Source organism: Trichechus manatus, unplaced genomic scaffold, assembly GCF_000243295.1.
Source record: "Trichechus manatus latirostris isolate Lorelei unplaced genomic scaffold, TriManLat1.0 scaffold00018, whole genome shotgun sequence".
NCBI lineage: Eukaryota > Metazoa > Chordata > Mammalia > Sirenia > Trichechidae > Trichechus > Trichechus manatus.
Genome location: NW_004443954.1, coordinates 16,972,183 through 16,989,866, shown reverse-complemented (window position 1 = coordinate 16,989,866; position 17,684 = coordinate 16,972,183). Strand labels below are relative to the sequence as shown.

The 17,684-nt window shown below is 41.6% G+C and overlaps 1 protein-coding gene across 1 annotated transcript in view; it reads left to right on the top strand.

Annotated features, from left to right (window-relative positions):
• The window catches only part of CLVS1 (clavesin 1), a 224,529-nt gene that overhangs the window by 187,927 nt on the left and 18,918 nt on the right, over nucleotides 1–17,684 (top strand). Inside the window, exons 4-5 of the mRNA XM_004372567.2 lie at nucleotides 7,067–7,177; nucleotides 10,195–10,430. Coding sequence (XP_004372624.1) covers nucleotides 7,067–7,177; nucleotides 10,195–10,430 — 347 coding nt within the window. The remainder of the gene's footprint in view (nucleotides 1–7,066; nucleotides 7,178–10,194; nucleotides 10,431–17,684) is intronic.

Sequence of the window (17,684 nt, the reverse complement as noted above, 5' to 3'; positions counted from 1 at the left end):
TACAAGAGACTAAGCGGGCAGTTTCTGTTCGGAGGTGAGATGGGAAGGCAGAGAGGGTTAGGAGCTGGTTGAATGGACATGGGGAATCAGGGGAGGAAAGGAGGAGTGTGCTGTCACAGTATGGGGAGAGCAGTTAGGGTCACATAACAATGTATGTATAAATTTTTGTATGGGGGGACAAAAAGGTCACAGCCATTGAAAACCCTATGGAGCACAATTCTACTTTGCAACACATGAGGTCACCACATGAGTTGAAATCAACTTGACAATAACTGTTTTTTTTTATTTTGTTTTTATGGAAGAAAGAAAGTGAAAGGAAAGAAGAAGGGAGAGGAGAAGAGCGGAGAGGTGGGGAGGGGAAAGGAAGGGTTAGAGGAGCCTCAGTAACCAGGGCTGTTCATCTTTGGTCCTTCCCCTATTGGGCACGTGGTAGGATCACACTTCCTGACATCCTTGAAGGAGGGCTTCAAACCTGTTCATTCCAGTTAGAACTCCTGCTGAGAATTTGCATTTCTACCCCAGATATACTGCATCGGAGTCTCCATTTTAACAAGATCCCCATGTGATTCTCATGTGTAATAAATTCTGAGAACCACTGCTCTACTAAAACAAAACAAAAAACCCAAACCAGTTGCTGTAGAGTTGATTCTGACTCATAGCAGAACTGCCGCATAGGGTTTCCAAGGAGCAGCTTATGGATACGAACCACCAACCTTTTAATTAGCAGTCAAGCTCTTAACCAGTGTGCCACCAGGGCTCCTACTAGTGGTGTTCAGAATTGGTCCCTAACCAGTAGCATAGCATCTCCTGGGAATTGTTAGCAATGTGAATTCTCAGCAGGAGTTCAAACCGGAATGAATGGGTTTAACATCCTGCCTGGAAGTCAGGTGTGTATTTGGCTTGTAAAATGCGACAGATGAAGCATCTTTAAAAATTAGGGTGTGATTCCCCACGTGGTTTTCCTCTGCTATAGCAAGCAGCTGTATTCCCAGTTGGAGAGGCTGCCTCCCTGGCTGAGAACAAATCAAGAGGAGCTGCAGCCAACCCAGCAGGGGAGTTTAGTGTGAGCAGGAAAGAAATCTTTGTAGTTTTAGACAATAAAAAGCAGGGGTTGTTTGTTACAACCACATAATGTACTCTATCTTGAATAACAGAAAATAGTAAGAGTGTATCTTTGGCAATGGCATTGTAGGTAATTTTTCTTTTCTTCTTTGTGCCTTTTTGTATCTTCTAATTATTTTTTTTTTAATTGTACTTCAGGTGAAGGCTTACAGAACAAATAGTTTCTCATGAAACAGTAGTATACATATTGTTTTATGACATTGGTTAACAACCCCACAACATGTCGACCCTCTCCCTTCTTGACTTTTTTTTGTATCTTCTAATTTTTTTTAAAAATTTTTAAATAATGTTTTTATCTACCTTCCAATTTTCAAGAGTGTGTACTACTCTTGTAATAAGAAAACAATTAAACTAGGTGGGGCAGACAAATTTTATGTCTTGAATACGTTTATAATTTGAAACTAGAGTCCCTGGATGGTGCAAACGGTTAACACTCTTGTCCACTAACTGAAAATTTGGAGGTTTGAGTCCACCCAGAGGCATCGCAAAAGAAAGTCCTGGCGATCTACTTCCATAAGGTCTCAGCCATTGAAAATCCTAAGGAGCATAGCTCTACTCTGACACACAGGGTGTCATCATGAGTCAGAATCGACTCAATCTCTGACAGCTGCAGGTTTTTTTGGTATAATTTGAAACTGTGTTATAATTTTATTGATAGATGTGTAAAATGTATGGAAATTAATACCCCCGTTTTCTTGAACCTAGATTTATGTTTGGGCACATACTCTTTAGTCTCCGAGAACTCTGAAAAACAAAGTGTTACACTGTTAGTGAAGAAAGAGGTCCATGAGGTTGGTAGGCCCCAGAAGCTACCTGGAGAGACATTCGTGTGACAGGCAACTTTTCCTTTATCTGCAGTTTGCTATGTGAATAGGCAAAGGCAACCACCAATGAGGGACATCCACAACAAGAGGATTGTCTTTGCTAGTTTTCCCTCCGCTCGCTTCCCCCTCTGCACAGCACAGCCCTCATCCCACCACCACCACCACCGCACACACACCATTATCAAGAACAAGGTCAGGCTTATTCTGGAATACCTAGAATATTCGCACATTGCCTTTATTAAACAGGAAGGTGTTGCATTTGAATTTTATAGGAGGGACCTGAGGAAAAATGATCCTGCTTATACTCCGATGTCCAGAACTCCGAGGCACGGGGTCTCCTTGTGTTTATCTGCACATGCTCCCTGGCTGTCTTGAATGAGAGCAAAGAAAGTCCACATCTTTTAGTGAGAAGGCCAATCAGCCAGGGCCATCCTGGAGAGAATGTATAGGCTCTCGGGCCAATTTTTCTTCTTTCCATCATCCCTGACACAAATAGAAGACAGTTTTTGTTTGTTTGCTTGTTTTTTTAAATTCTGCTTTAGGTGAAATTTCGCAGAGTAAATTAGATCCTCATTAAACAGTTAATACACAAATTGGTTTGTGGACATTGGTTGCCAACCCTGTGATGTGTCAACAATCTTCCCTTCTTCACCCTGGGTTCCCTGTTTCCATTCGTCCAGTTTTCCTATCCCTTCCTGCTTTCTTGTCTTTGCTTTTGGGCTGGTGTGCCCATTAGTCTCATATACATGATTGAACTATGAACCATGTCCCTCACGAGTGTTATTGTTGGCCCTATAGACCTATCTAATCTTTGGCTGAAGGGTGAACCTCAGGAGTGATTTAAGTACTGAGTTAAAAGGTATCCAGGATGTCTTCAGTCTCTGACAGACCAAGCAAGCCTGGTCTTTTTTTTTTTTTTGTGAATATGAATTTTGTTATACAATTTTTCCCACTCTGTCCAGGACCCTCTATTGTGATCCCTGCCAGAGCAGTCAGTGGTGGTAACCGGGCATCATCTAGTTGTTCTGGGCTCAGTCTGGTGGAGGCTGTGGTAGTTTTAGCCCATTAGTCTTTTGGACTAATCTTTCCCTTGTGTCTTTGGTTTTCTTCATTCTCCTTTGATCCAGCGGGGACGGGACTAGTAGATGTATCTTGGACGGCAGCTCACAGGCTTTGAAGACCTCAGTTGCTACTCACCACAGTTGTCCATAGAAGACTTTCTTTATAGACTATGTTATGCCAGTGGAGCTAGATGTCCCCCAAGACCGTGGTCCCGAGTCCTTAGCCCAGTAGCTCAATCCCTGAGGGTGTTTGGATGTGTCTGTGAAGCTTCTATGACTTTACCCAGGTCAAGTTGTGCTGACTTCTCCAAAACTGTGTACTGTCTTAACCTTCACTGAAGTCACCGCTTACCTACTATCCAGTTAGTATTTTTCCCTCTCCACCCCTCCGCTCCCTCGTAAACAGCAAAGATTATTTCTTTCTGTATGTAAACCTTTTCTTGAGTTTGTATAGTGGTGGTCTCATACAGTATTTGTCCTTTTGTGATTGACTTATTTCGCTCAGCATAATACCCTCCAGATTCATCCATGTTGTGAGATGTTTCACAGATTCATCCTTCTTCTTTATCATTGCGTAGTATTCCATTGTGTGTATATCCCATAGTTTGTTTATCCATTCATCTGTTGTTGGGCACTTAGGTTGTTTCCATCTCTTTGCTATTGTGAATAATGCTACAATGAACATGAGCGTGCATATATGTCTATTTGTGTGACTGCTCTTATTTCTATAGGATATATTCCTAGGAGTGGGATTGCTGGATCATATAGTACTTTTATTTCTGCATTTTTAAGGAAGTACCGTATCATTTTCCAAAATGGTTGTACCATTTTGCATTCCCACCAGCAGTGCGTAAGAGTTCCAATCTCCCCGCAACCTCTCCAACATTTGTTATTTTCTGTTTTTTTTTTTTTTTTGATTTGTGCCAGTAATGCTGGGGTGAAATGGTATCTCATTGTAGTTTTGATTTGCATTTCTCTAATGGTTACTGATCGTGAGCATTTCTTCAAGTGTCTGTTAGCCGCCTGGACGTCTTCTTTGGTGAAATGTCTGTTCATATTCTTTGCCCATTTTTTAATTGGATTATTTGCCTTTTTATTATAGAGGTGTTGGATTTTCCTACAGATTTTAGAGATTAGACCATTGTTGGATATGTCATAGCCAAAAAATGTTTCCCAGCCTGTAGGTTCTCTTTTTATTCTTTTGGTGAAGTCTTTTGATGAGCATAAGTGTTTAATTTATAGACGATCCCAGTTATCTAGCTAATCTGCTGCTGTTTGTGTATTGTTAGTTATGGTTTGTATCCTGTTCATGCCGTGTATCAGGGCCCCTAGCATTGACCCTATTTTTTCTTCTATGATCTTTATAGGTTTTAGTTTTATATTTAGGTCTTTGATTCATTTTGAGTTAGTTTTTGTGTATTGTGCGAGCTACGGGTCCTCTTTCATTTTTTTTACAGATGGACATCCAGTTTTGCCAGTACCACTTATTTAAAGGACTGTCTTTTCCCCGTTTAGTGGACTTTGAGCCTTTGTTAAAGATCAGGTGGCTAGAAGACAATTTTGATGACTGAGATTTCATAGTCTAAGAGTGAGTCTCCCGATATTTTTAAAAGATTAATGTTTTCTTTGTAATTTTTCCTACTCCCTCTAGAGTATTAAAGTTTTCTTCTACTTTACTAACCTAGAAATTCATAACACAATAGACTATCAATAGAAATAAAAATCATCTTACTGGTCCTTGTCAGATTTACCTAGTGCTGCCATAACACAAATAACACAAGTGGATGGCTTTAAAGAACAGGAATTTATTTTCTCACAGTTCAGGAGGCTGGAAGCCTGAATTCAGGCTGTGGCTCTAGGAGGAAGTCCTTCCTTATCTGAAGCCCCATGAGGTCCTTGGCATTCTTTAGTGTCAGTCTTTCCACTGTGTCTGTCTCTGTGTATATTCTGCTCTTTTTATAACTCAGAAGTGATTAGGTTTAGGACCCACTCTACTCTTATATAACCTCAGAACATAACAGAAGAAAACCCTTATTTCCAAACAGGATTGTATTTACAAGTACAAGGGTTAGACTCAGCACGTATTTTGGAGAAAATACAATTCAATTCATAATAAAATCAAACCAAAACCAAACCTGTTGCCACTGAGTCGATTCCGACTCATAGCCACCCTATAGGACAGAGTAGAACTGTCCCATAGGGTTTCCAAGGAGTGGCCGGTGGATTTGAACTGTTGACCTTTTGGTTAGTAGTCAAGCTCTTAACCACTTGGCTGCCAGGGCTACAAAAATAATCCTATTGAAAAAGATAGTAAGCCTTGGCTTTATAAATAAACAATTTAGTCTCATCCTTCTTCTACAGCCCCTCAGAATCCAAGCTTTAGTGTGAGGGATAATGGATTATACTTCTGAATAAAAAGTGTAAAGTTGTCAAAAGAGTGAGGCTATTGCCTACCATTTAGTAGAAAGGAAAAAACTTTTGGATATAGTCTCTTTTTTAAAGAAATTCTTTGATCCTACAACAGTATATAATAGAGAAAAGAGAAAGACAGCCTTATTAAGAAATTTTGCATTTGTAAAATTAGATTTGGAATAGTGAGAGATGATGACAAATGTACAAAAATATTACAAAGGGTCTCTCCACCCCTATACTTGGTGATTCCATTAAGTTCTTTAAAATAGAATAATTGAAAAATCTGTACCCTGCAAAGCCAAGATCTTTTACTGAAATTTTCTAGTTTGTCCTTCAAAATATTTATTTCTACTCTGTAAAATGTCTAGGTAGAGGCAAAAACTATTTTTAAGTTTTTCTAATGTCAACCCTTAAGCATAGTTCCATGCACTTATATTTGAAACTAGGTCTCTGTTGGAAGATGTCCAGGGACCCCATAGACTCAAAGGGTTCTGGAAAAAAAGTTAATAACCCTCTTTCCTTGTTACTAAAAAAGACCCAAGCAAGGTGTTTAATACATCCGCAGGGAACAGCAAGCTGCCTGCACTGTTAGCTCAAACAGCCCGAATTCAGAGCTTTCATCTTATCCTGCTAACACTTTACGAAGATATTTGTTGCAGTAAAATTGATTGACAGTGAAATTGGCAATTCAAAAAGCATTTAGGTATCTCTTCCTTTTTAATTCCATTAGATGAGATTAACCTAACTGGCTTAGCCATTCATCAGGATCTCCGGACCCAGTCCTCTGAGACTAGCTTAGAATCTGAGGCCAAGTTCCTTCATTCTGTCAATCTAATTAGCACTGAGAAGAGCTTCTAAAACATGAGTTTATGCCCTGATCTGGATTCCAAAATTGGAACCATCTAAAAAATGCCCTTATTTTCTACCATTTACAAAGTGTATTGATCGGCACACACACACAAAAAAGATATCCATATTCCCTCAATTAAGGAGTACAGTTAGCCCGTCATGCAACAGGTGTCTTTTCCCTAGGACCTACTGTGCGCCCTCAGGATGGAATCAGAGCTAGTGCAGGAATCTGTAAAAATGTTGATAGCAAATGTTATTAGACTTTGGTCGGGTACCACAGAGCCCCATCTCTTAAAATCATTTGCAATCCTTCTCCAATCCTTCCTACACAGCACTCAGTCATCCAGAAAGTCCCGCTATTGTCATGATAACGCTGGTGGGAGAGGGAGGAGGAGAGTGGAGCACAAAGGTTAAGAGAAAATCCTTTGCTTAGGGTTCCTGGGAGCTGAAGCCTTGGTTACTTAACACAGTGAAGAATTAGAATGCACGCTCTCCTCATGCTCCTGGCCGCACTGCTGCTGTGCCTTGTAGGAACTCATATAATTGTGATTTGGGAAAGACAGGCCTGGCACCTTTGCAAACATTTTAAGTTGTGGACTCAAAAGGAGAGGGAGAGGCAAGGGGAACAGAGGCAACCTTAACAGCAAGGAGTCCAGTGGGTTTTCTTTCTTTCCCCACCATTAGCTAGTGTGTCAATAGGAGGTAAGAAACAGGTTGTTCTTTGGGGTTGTGGTCCTGCTGGTTTCTGTTTAACCTGGAGCGCTTACTAATTGGTCTGTATTTCTCTTTCCAACCCAGGACAGCTTTCCTGCCCGTTTTGGAGGAGTCCACTTTGTCAACCAGCCCTGGTACATTCACGCCCTGTACACACTCATCAAACCATTCCTTAAAGACAAGACAAGGAAAAGGGTAATGAAAACAAACGTATTATGGAAATTCCCAACAAAGAATGTACAGTGATCACTATGGTGACCCTTCTCTCAATCGCTCTTCCTCTCTCTCTCTCCCTCTCTCTCTCCCCCAACCCTTATTTTTCACGTGACTTTTCTGCTTTTCTTCAGCCACTGAGCATTTGAACCTCAGCTGGAGTTTGCAAATGGTGTGAATTTAATCAATAATTCAGTAGAACTGGGTTATTTTCAGAGTCCCCATGACAACCCAAAGGAAACTTTGAAGGCATGCAAATACCAGATGGTCATTTTACTGGAAAATGTTCATAGGAGATACTAGGTCCAGCAGCATCTTTTTCATGGAATATTTTAAGAGCTAATGTTTTGTCCTGCAAATGTATTATCCCTCTGAAAAATGTTTATAATTTCTTTAGCTTTTTTCCATGTTCTTGGGTCATAGCTGCCAACTCCATCACCTGCCTTCTTCATTGGAAATAACGAGGCTCTTCTGCAGAAGACTTGTAGATCTCAGTCTCATCAGCTGATATTTGGGAAGTCAGCATCTTGCATTAGAGCTGGGCTGTCTCGTGGCATTCTGATTAGTTGAGTAACTGAACATTCCTTGAGCACTTTGATTTTTAGTTTCCTCGTCTATAAAATGGAGAAACTAATACCGACATCACAGGGTTGTTGGAGTCATTTAATGAGACAGCATATTAAGGCATGTAGTGTAACACCACTCATGTAGCAGAGACTTGGGGACCTTTATTTGTCTTACCGTTTAGCTCTCTTCTCTTCAAGACTTTTAGATTTCAGTTACCTCCTGGGTCAGGAGCACCGCTCCTCAAGGGAACCTCACCAAGGACCTTCTTACCAACTTTGCACCCAGAAGACCCAACACCAGAGAAGAACTCTGGGTGTTCAGGGGGCCCTTATTGAAGGATCCCCCCGCCACACACACACACTGCATGACTCCTAATTTCTAGACCTCAGGTGCTCCCAGGTCTTAAAGGAGCATAGTAGTAAGGTACCAGTTAACAGTTGCCATCAAGTTGATTCCGACTCATGGCAACCCCAGGGGTGTCAGAGTGGAACTGTGTTCCATAGGATTTTCAATGGCTGATTTTTCAGAAGTAGATTGCCAGGCCTTTCTTTCAAGGTGCTGCTGGATGGATTCAACCTCCAACCTTTTGTTTAGCAGCTGAGCACTTTAACTGTTTGCACCACCCTGGGACTTCTGTACTAGGGCATGGGAGGTGAAAGCCACTATTGTCAAATGAGTGTGGAACTAGAAACAAGAACTCAATCCACATGGGGCTAGGACAGTGCCATGGGCAGAGAAGTGTTTGAGACTGTTCCCAATACGACCTAGGCAGCCCACCAGCTTCATAGTCTACTCAGGAAGGAACCCAAGGGAATTCCTCCCACAAAGCAATGGATACTTGCTGCTGTGCTGTAAAATGGAGTTTCTGGAGCCCTGGGCACAAAGCAGAATCTGATGGGTGGAAAGTCCAGCCTCCCCCTGCTTTGTTTCTCGGACTGTCCAGCAGGACCTCCAGAAGTGAGGAGCAGCCTCCATAGCCCTTCTCCTTGTTTCAGAACCCGAAGTGTTAGGTCAATGGGTACGAATGTTTGCTCTAAACACCAGGACTAATATTAGTGCCAGCTTTTCCCTGCTTCAAATGCTACAGTCTCCCCTCTAAGGAGTTTTGGCAAATGCCTGAATAAGTGAATTTCTTCAAAAGAAATTAGTTTTATTCAAATTCAATCATACACAAATCCAGGGTTAAAAATTGTACATTGTTTTCTGAAGCACTACAATATTCTTCTGAAAAATCTACCACTTAGCTTTTTGTTCCCTTTACCTTTAAATGATGCTATTTAAACCCAGTACTATGGAGCAAGGTAGAAAGTGTTTATTACTGAAGTCCTGTATTTATGTATCTAAAATCACATTTGTAGTTCATCATGGTTAGCTGTGGTGTGTGTGTGGGGGAGATGGCAGTGTGCAGGCAGTGTATATTTGATGTATATTTGATGTATAATTGTTGCCCTATACTTGGGTGTAACTTATTTGTACTGAGCCTGAACATAAAGAAACGTGCCAACAATGCCATTATACAGACGCACTTTAAATAAACTTTCAAGAGTCAGTTTTTCAACTGTGGCTTGTCTGCTTTGCAGATTTGTCTGAATGCAGCTGCAGTTTAGAGGTGTGTCCTCCCCTGCTTGACCAGTGTTCCTCATCATTCATTGTATACTTAGAAGATATAAACACATTTGGGTCTTAGTCCTCAATCCAGACAAAAATGGAGAATTGAAGCAAAATTATCCCACAATAAATCCCCAGCTTTCAATATTTGAATCAAAAGTTTTCAATTCCATTGACTAAGAATTGATCGAGTTCCTTCATTGAACCCACCCACCCTGGGAGCCGAGAAGCAGCAACCCTTGCCCTAAGAATACTTCTGTCCCTGTGGGGAAGCAAGACATAAAGGAATAAGTCAGAAAAAAAAAATAGAAGCCTGTAGATAATGAAGAGTTAATTGGCAGGGGGCGGGAAGGGGCAGATGTCACTGTGGCAGATTCAGGAAGAAGCTACAGCTTGCTCTAAGCCGGAGGAGAATGGGAAGGATTTGGGAGGTATAGAGGGCAGGAAAGTTCTGCAGGTGGGAGAACAGAGGCTGGCTGAGACCTGCGTGACAAGCATGATTGGTGTTTTGGGGGATGTGTGTCACTACTCCTTTCATTAGCAGAGATAATTAGGAGATGACTGTATGTATAAATTTGGGCTATGGCCAAATAATACCCAATTTGTTCATAAACTTTATTTTTAAGGACTATTAATTCAGCCCCTTTTCTGAGCAATAAATTTGCATTTTATGAAGACTCAGTCACAGACACAGAAATGAATGCCTCTTTAAACACCATGATCACCAGAAGTGCATCCAATTTGTCATTGCTAAATTGTGTATTAGATTAAATGCTGGGTCATATGTTTCAGATTTTTTATTGCTAATTTTTCTTCCTTTCCAGATTTTTCTGCATGGAAACAATCTAAACAGCCTTCACCAGCTAATACAACCTGAATTTTTGCCCTCTGAATTTGGAGGGACCCTTCCTCCTTATGACATGGGGACGTGGGCTCGGACGTTGCTCGGTCCTGACTACAGTGATGAAAATGACTATACTCACACTTCTTACAATGCAATGCATGTGAAACATACGTCCTCCAATCTGGAGAGAGAATGCTCCCCCAAGCCGATGAAAAGGTAAGGCCTGGACCAGCAGAGCCTCCCAGCAGAGGTCAAGAGGCATTTTTTATTTGGGTCTATTGTGAATTAAGTAACTGAAGACTTTATGCGAACAGGACTTGAATAAAATAAATTGCAATACATTCTCAGCTGATTTCACTAGAATTGAAAGCAAATGGGGCTTAGCTGGCCCAAAAATACAGTTGTCCCCTTTGCATTAAAAGGACAGTTAAAGACTAGGATCTCAGTCATGGCCTGGTTACAGCCCTGATCTCTACTGAGATTCTATACCCAGAATGAAATGTGGGGACCTTTGAGACACACTAGATGGGAAAACAACCTGCCAGAAAACCTTTCCATCATTCATCCATTTGGAACCATTTATTGAGCATTTACTTGGCTCCAGGCACTAACCAGGCACTGGGGGTATAAATATGAATAAGACATCACAAGAATAAAGATATGTGCCTGTCTCTAAAGGAGCAAAACCAGTGAGGTGTGTATATATATACATATGTATATGTATGTATGTATATGTACATATGTATGCATGCGTATATGCATATATGCATATGTATAGATAGACAAATTTACTTCAAGGAAATGGCTCCAACAATTGTGGGGGATGGTAAGTCCCAAATCTGTAGGTTAGGCAGCAGTGTGGAGACCTCTGCTGGCTGATGGGTTTGCAAGGGCTAGCAAATTCAAAATCTGCAGGCCAGGCTGCAGGCCGGAGACTTCCACCAGCCCAAGATCTAGAGGTCAGATGACAAGAAGAGTGCATGGTCAAGAGAGAAAGAAAGACTTCCCCTAGAGTCAGTGCCCTGAATTCAGACTTCTTGCCTCCTAAACTGTGAGAAAATAAATTTCTGTTTGTTAAAGCCACCCACTTGTATTTCTGTCACAGCAGCACTAAGAAGCTAAGGCAGAATTTGGTACTAGGAGTGGGGCGCTACTCTAACAAATACCTAAAATGTGGAGGTGGTTTTGGAATTGGGTAATGGGTAGAGGCTGGAGGAATTTTGATATGCTTCATCGTAAGGTCCTAGTTTGCCTTGAATCTGGAGAGCACAGCCAACACCCAGAGTCTAGAGGACAGGGCCATTGCCCAGATGGTCCTAGAGAACAGAGGATTATTTTTAAGACTTGAGGTTTAATGTAATTTGTTCTGCTGGGGTTTGGACTTGCTTGATACCTGTGATTTCTCCCATTTGAAATGGGAATGTCTGCCTTGTGCCTGTGCACCTTTGTACTTTGGAAGCACAGATAGGGGAAGTTAGATACCACGCCTCATGAAGATCACCAAGGAATCAAGGAGCAAAAGCTGAAAAGAGACAAGGACCTTCCCCCTGAGACAACATAGAGAGAAAGCCTTCCCCTAGAGCTGGTGACTTGAATCTGGATTTGTAGACTCCTAAAACTATGAGAAAATAAATTTCTGCTTGTTAAAGCCACGCACCTGTGGTATTTCTGTTGTAGCAGCACTAAGAAACTAGGACAGTGCCTCCGGAAAGTCTTCTAAGTAAGACTTTTTTGCAAGGTATTTATAAAGCAAGGGGCATTTGAGCTGGACTCTGAAGCATGAAGATTAGTAACTCAGGCTTTAAAAAGGGAAAAGGCATTCCAAGTAGAGGGGACAGCCTAGGTAGAGGTTTGGGGGCCGTAGAGTGTGGGATATTCTAGGATGGCATGTAACCTGGGAATATGGAGGTACAGGGTAGACATGGAAATAAAATTCAAACAAAATAGTTGGATCCTGATGTGAAGTACATTAATTACTATATTCAATTGGCTGCCATGGAGGAGTTTTTTTTTTTAATTTGATATGCAAATAATATATAAGTACTTTCTCACTGTAAAAACTGAAACTTTATTTCTGAGGCTAAAATCCCCTTCCACTACCATCCCTAATCTCTAATCCCTTTCCATAGGTAACAACTGTTATGAGAATGGAGTGTGCCTCTCCATTCTGTTGTCCATTTATCACAAACATCTGTACGTACCCATAACACCAAACCACTTGTTGTCAAGTTGATTCTGACTCATGGCCATCCCATGTGCATCAAAGTAGAACTGTGCTTCACAGGGTTTTCAATGGCTGAGTTTTCAGAAGCAGATCAGCAGGCCTTTCTTCTGAGACACCTCTGGGTGGACTCCAACCTCCAACATTTTGGTTAGCAGCCAAGCATGTTAACCATTTGCACCACCCATGTACGTACCCATATAAAACATTTAATATTGTCATGTAACATCTTTCCATGTCAGAATATCTAGACATATCTTTTTTCCCATGTTGCAAAGCGTTTCAGAGCATACAACTCAATGTCCAACACATAGTAGACATACAGCAGCTACTCTATAAATGCTCATCGAATAAGTGAATGAATTAATGTTGAATGAAAACTGCTAACTCCAAAATCCATTCTCAGAGCACTTGTCCAATTGCTTCAACCAAATTGTCAGCTCCTAGAAGGAAAAGCCAATTTTCCCTGTCTTTAACAGGCTCTCATGAATCTTGCCTCCCAGGATCTTAACATCCTAACTTGTTGCTGTCGAGTTGGTTCTGACTCATGGCGACCCCATGTGTGTCAGAGCTGAACTAAGCTCCACAGAGTTTTCAATGGCTGATTTTTTGGAAGTGGATCACCAGGCCTTTTTTCCGAGACACCTCTGGGTGGTCTCAAACCTCAAACTTTTCAGTTAGCAGCTGAATGCACCACTCAGGGACTCTCCTTACATCCTAGCTGGGGAGATAAGACTTGCGCACAAGTAACTCTAGCACAGTGCAGAATGGGATAAGTACTGTAACAAGGTGTTAGAACCTGCTCTAGTGTTGTGAGGGAACATCACTCATTTCAGCCAGGGGGACTCAGAGAGGTCTTCACGCAGGAAGATGTAGCTGAACTGGACTTGGAGAACAGTGCATTTCTTTGATATCTGAGTCACAGTCCAAGACTAGCTTGACAGGCTAGCAGTTCTACACACAACTCCTTCCCCCCACCAAGGTGTGACTTCTCCACCCTGCTGCCCTTTGTGACAGCATCCTTTAGCTTTTGCCCATAGACTGCAGGCAGCAGCTGGCCCAGGCAGTAAGCAGGCTGTGTGTCATCACCAAGGCCAACAAGGAGGGACTGCACCTCCTGTTGAAATGTGTCTGCCATCAGGTGCCTTAATGATGGATGTGGTTCCCGCCGAGAAAATTACAGGAACTGGACAGCCATGATTCATAGTATCTATTTGACCCCTCAGAACCCATAGGGCCATGGGAAAATTGAAAACAGAATTAGAAGAGACCTTAAAGGTCACCTACTCCATGTTCCCACCTGATAGAGTGGTCTGTTCTCCAGCACCCCTTACAGATTGCCAGCCAGCCGCAGTCTGAACCAGCCCAGTGACAGGCAGGCCGCCCGGGGGCAGGTTGTCCCCTGCTGCATAGCCTGCTTAGAAAGTGGGTAAGAGGAGTATATTGTCGTCATCCCTGCAGTAGTTTCCAGTGTGCCTCAGGCCCATATGGAGTTAAATGGGCTTTTGTGAACAGTCCTTGGGCCCTAATCACTTTTTATTATTTAGTTTCTAAGCAGAAGTGTTTTTGAGCTCCAAGTGGCTGTCTTGACTGATGAATTTTGGAATTCACATGTAGTAAAATGCAAGAAATCTGTAATTCTCAGAAAATGAGTGGTTTTAACAAGCTCCTTTTTCAAGGTAATTGTGAGTCAACCCTTTAAGCAGAAAAACTTTTTAAAATTACTACTTTAGATGGAAATTTCTCTAAACAGATTTTAATATTGTCCTGCATTCTAATACAATGGGATTTTGAGGTGAGTGGCATTCTCTGCTTTGATACAAAATGACCCTGGGTTATGCATTTTTAACTTTTTGTTTCAGTTTATTTTAATTTTCAGAGCCTACTTTCCTGCTCCCAGGCTATCTGCTTTCCATTCTCAGGAGTGTGATTGTGCGAAGCATCTCATTTCCTCCTACATAATTCGCTACTTGAACATGTTTTAGGCTTGGAAAGTAGATAGCCAAACTTATTAAAAGTGTCCAACAAAAAATAGGCTTTGTATTAGTTATGATTACTTTAGCTGCAGATAAGAGAAAATTCCACCTGAACCGCTTTAAACAGTAAGGAAAAGTTATTATTTCACATAATGAGAGTCTCAAAGCAGGTGGCTGCAGGATTGTTTATTTCAGGGGCTCAGTGGTGTCAGCAAGAACCCAGGGCCTCTTTGTGTCTCCACTCCATCCAGCATCATTGGCATCTCAGTCAGGAGTCTCCCCCTGAGCCCAGCGGGAGAAGAATGCCCGAACACAAGAGCTTTCGCCCACTGGAAAGGAGGAGGGGAGGGCGTGGGGTTGTCAAGCAACAGTTCTGCTTCCGGCTTAAGAGTGCAGGCCTGACATTCCTGCCCTGGGAAGTAAGGGTATGATCTTGAATCAGTGCGTAGATTTTTGTGACATCGCTTCCAATTACTGGGAAGTGTTTTTAAATTACTTCCTGCTTCTAGCCTTTGTCTCTGATAAAGTAATTAAAATGCCTATAGATATTATATATATATATATATAGAGAGAGAGAGAGAGAGGGAGCCCTGGTGGTGCAATAGTTAAGAGTTTGGCTACTAACCAAAGGGTCAGCAGTTCAAATCTACCAGCAGCTCCTTGGAAACCCTATGGGGCAGTTCTACTCCGTCCTGTAGGGCCACTATGAGTCGGAATCGACTTGATGACAATGGGTTTTCGGCTTATATATGTATATATATGTATGTGTAAAAAACCATTGCCATAGAGTTGATTTGGACTCATAGTGACCTTATGGGACAGTAGAACTGCACCCCCTCCCCCCATAGGGTTTCCAAGGCTGTGATCTTTACGGAAGCAGATTGCCACATCTTTGTCCAGCAGAATGGCTGGTGGGTTTGAACTTCTGATCTTTCAGTTAGCAGCCCAGTGCTTTAACCACTGGGCCACCAGGGCACCTTCTATAAAGTTATACACACACAGAAACACACTATCTTGATGTAACTACTGGTTGATGATTAGCCACTTTTAGAGAGAGAGAGAGAGAGAATCTCTGGGTGGTGAAAATGGTTAACGTGCTCGGCTACTAACTAAAAGGTTGATGGTTCAAGTCCACCCAGAGGCACCTTGGAAGACAGACCTAGTGATCTGCTTCTATCAGCCATTGAAAGCCCTGTGGAGCACAGTTCTGCTCTGACACACATGGGATTGCCACGACTTGAAGTTGACTCAATGGCAATACACACACGCACACACGTATCTCTATATAATACTTTTGTAATATTACATCGGTGATAAACTTCATGTAAATTTTATTGTAAGATCTTGACTCAGAATAAAGAATTTGATACAGTCTCTGGAGTTGAAGCCACCAAATTCTTCTTCCAGAGGTGGGGAGGTTTTGGAACCGTGCTGATTAAATTTAGCACTAAGAAGGAAACGTTATAGCCAGCACCCTCGAAACATATTTAAAAAAAAAAAAAAACTATTGCGATTGAGTCGATTCCGACTCCATAGCGACCCTATAGGACAGAGTACAACTGCTGCATAGGGTTTTCAAGGAGCAGCTGATGGATTTGAACTCTCATCCTTTGGTTAGCAGCTGAACAGTCAACCACCGCACCAAACATGTTAGAGATCAAAAATTGCTTCCAGATTCATTATTTCATTATTTTCTTCTGATTTTAGTTGACCATGACAGCAGCTATTGACAAGGGGGTTCGTGATCTCAAAGAAAAGAAAGTATCTTTCCTGGTATGTCTGGGCAAAAGCACAAAGGAGGACTTTGATACCCGGTCTTTGCACCCGTCTCTGCACCCACCACTGTGGTCAGGAAGAGGCTGTCCTCTGGTTCTCCAGGTCTGGGCCATGTACTCAGCCTGGTGGAAGGGCAGAGATGTAATTCTGAACTCAACTGGACTATTACAGAAAGAGGAAGCAGGGGTGTTCCAGAGGAAGGGTGCTGAGCAGATCACAGCTCTATATCCATCCGTACGGGAATGGCAGTTGGCCTCTGATCTGTGGAGGAAGAAGAAAGCATCTTCTCACTGACGTTGAGTGTGTTCCTCTCAGCAGTACTACTGTAGGCAGCCTCTGTAAGCAGAATAAACACCCTCTACAAAAACATTTTATACAAAATGTTAACATTGTTTATAAGAATATATCTTCCATTCTCCTCATATCAGTGATTTTTTTTAAATTTTAGAACTGGAGGAGATCCTTAGAGGTCATCTAGGGATTATTAACCTTTCTAGCACCAAGATGTTCATGTATTCTCCCCCACATAATATACACTTAGGTGATAACAGTTGTTGGCTACTGATGAAAATGCATTTATTAAATAATCATAAATTAATTTTATCATGATATAATCAGGGCTATTTTGTAAAATTATCCTAAGAGCTTTAATTGCAATAAAAGTTAATTAATGTTTTATTTAAATTTCAGTGTTATAGAAGATAAATGTGAGTTTTCTGTTAAGTCTTATGGAATGTTAAAAAGTATAAAAAAATATCCACCTAACCCTCTTCGCCATTACTGTTTATGTGAAATAGCTGAGACCAAAGCTCAAGCCTCCTAACTTGGAGGCTGAGGAATTTTCTGTACCACCATGCCGCTGTGGGCTTCCTCCAAAAGCATTGCTTCTTGTGCATAACCGATGTTACATGTATTTAAGTTCCTAATGTGCAAATGTGCCCCTTTCACATTTGTATTAAGATTTAAAAAATACTTTTCTTTCTCTAATTATTATATTTAAGGTCCTGAGAAGTCCTGCAAGGAAAAAAAAAAAGCAGTGTTACTCAACCTATTTTATCACAGAACTCGTTTAGGGTAGAGCAGCTGATAACATCTCATCATACACTTGAGTCCCAGAGACTACAGTATGGAAGATACTGCTCTGTTGTTGTTGTTAGATGCCATCAAGTTGGTTCCAACTCATAGCAACTCTACGTACTACTGAAGGAAACACTGCCCGATCCTGCACCATCCTTATAATCATTGTTTTGCTTGAGCCCATTGTTGCAGCCACTGTGTCAGTCCGTCTTCTTGAGAGTCGTCCTTTTTTTTGCTGACCCTGTACTTTACCAAGCATGATGTCCTTCTCCAGGGACTGGTCCCTCTTGATAACATGTCCAAAGTGTCTAAGACGCAGTCTCGCCATCCTTGCTTCTAAGGAGCATTCTGGTTGTACTTCTTCCAAGACAGATTTCTTCGTTCTTTTGGCAGTCCATGGTATATTCAATATTCTTTGCC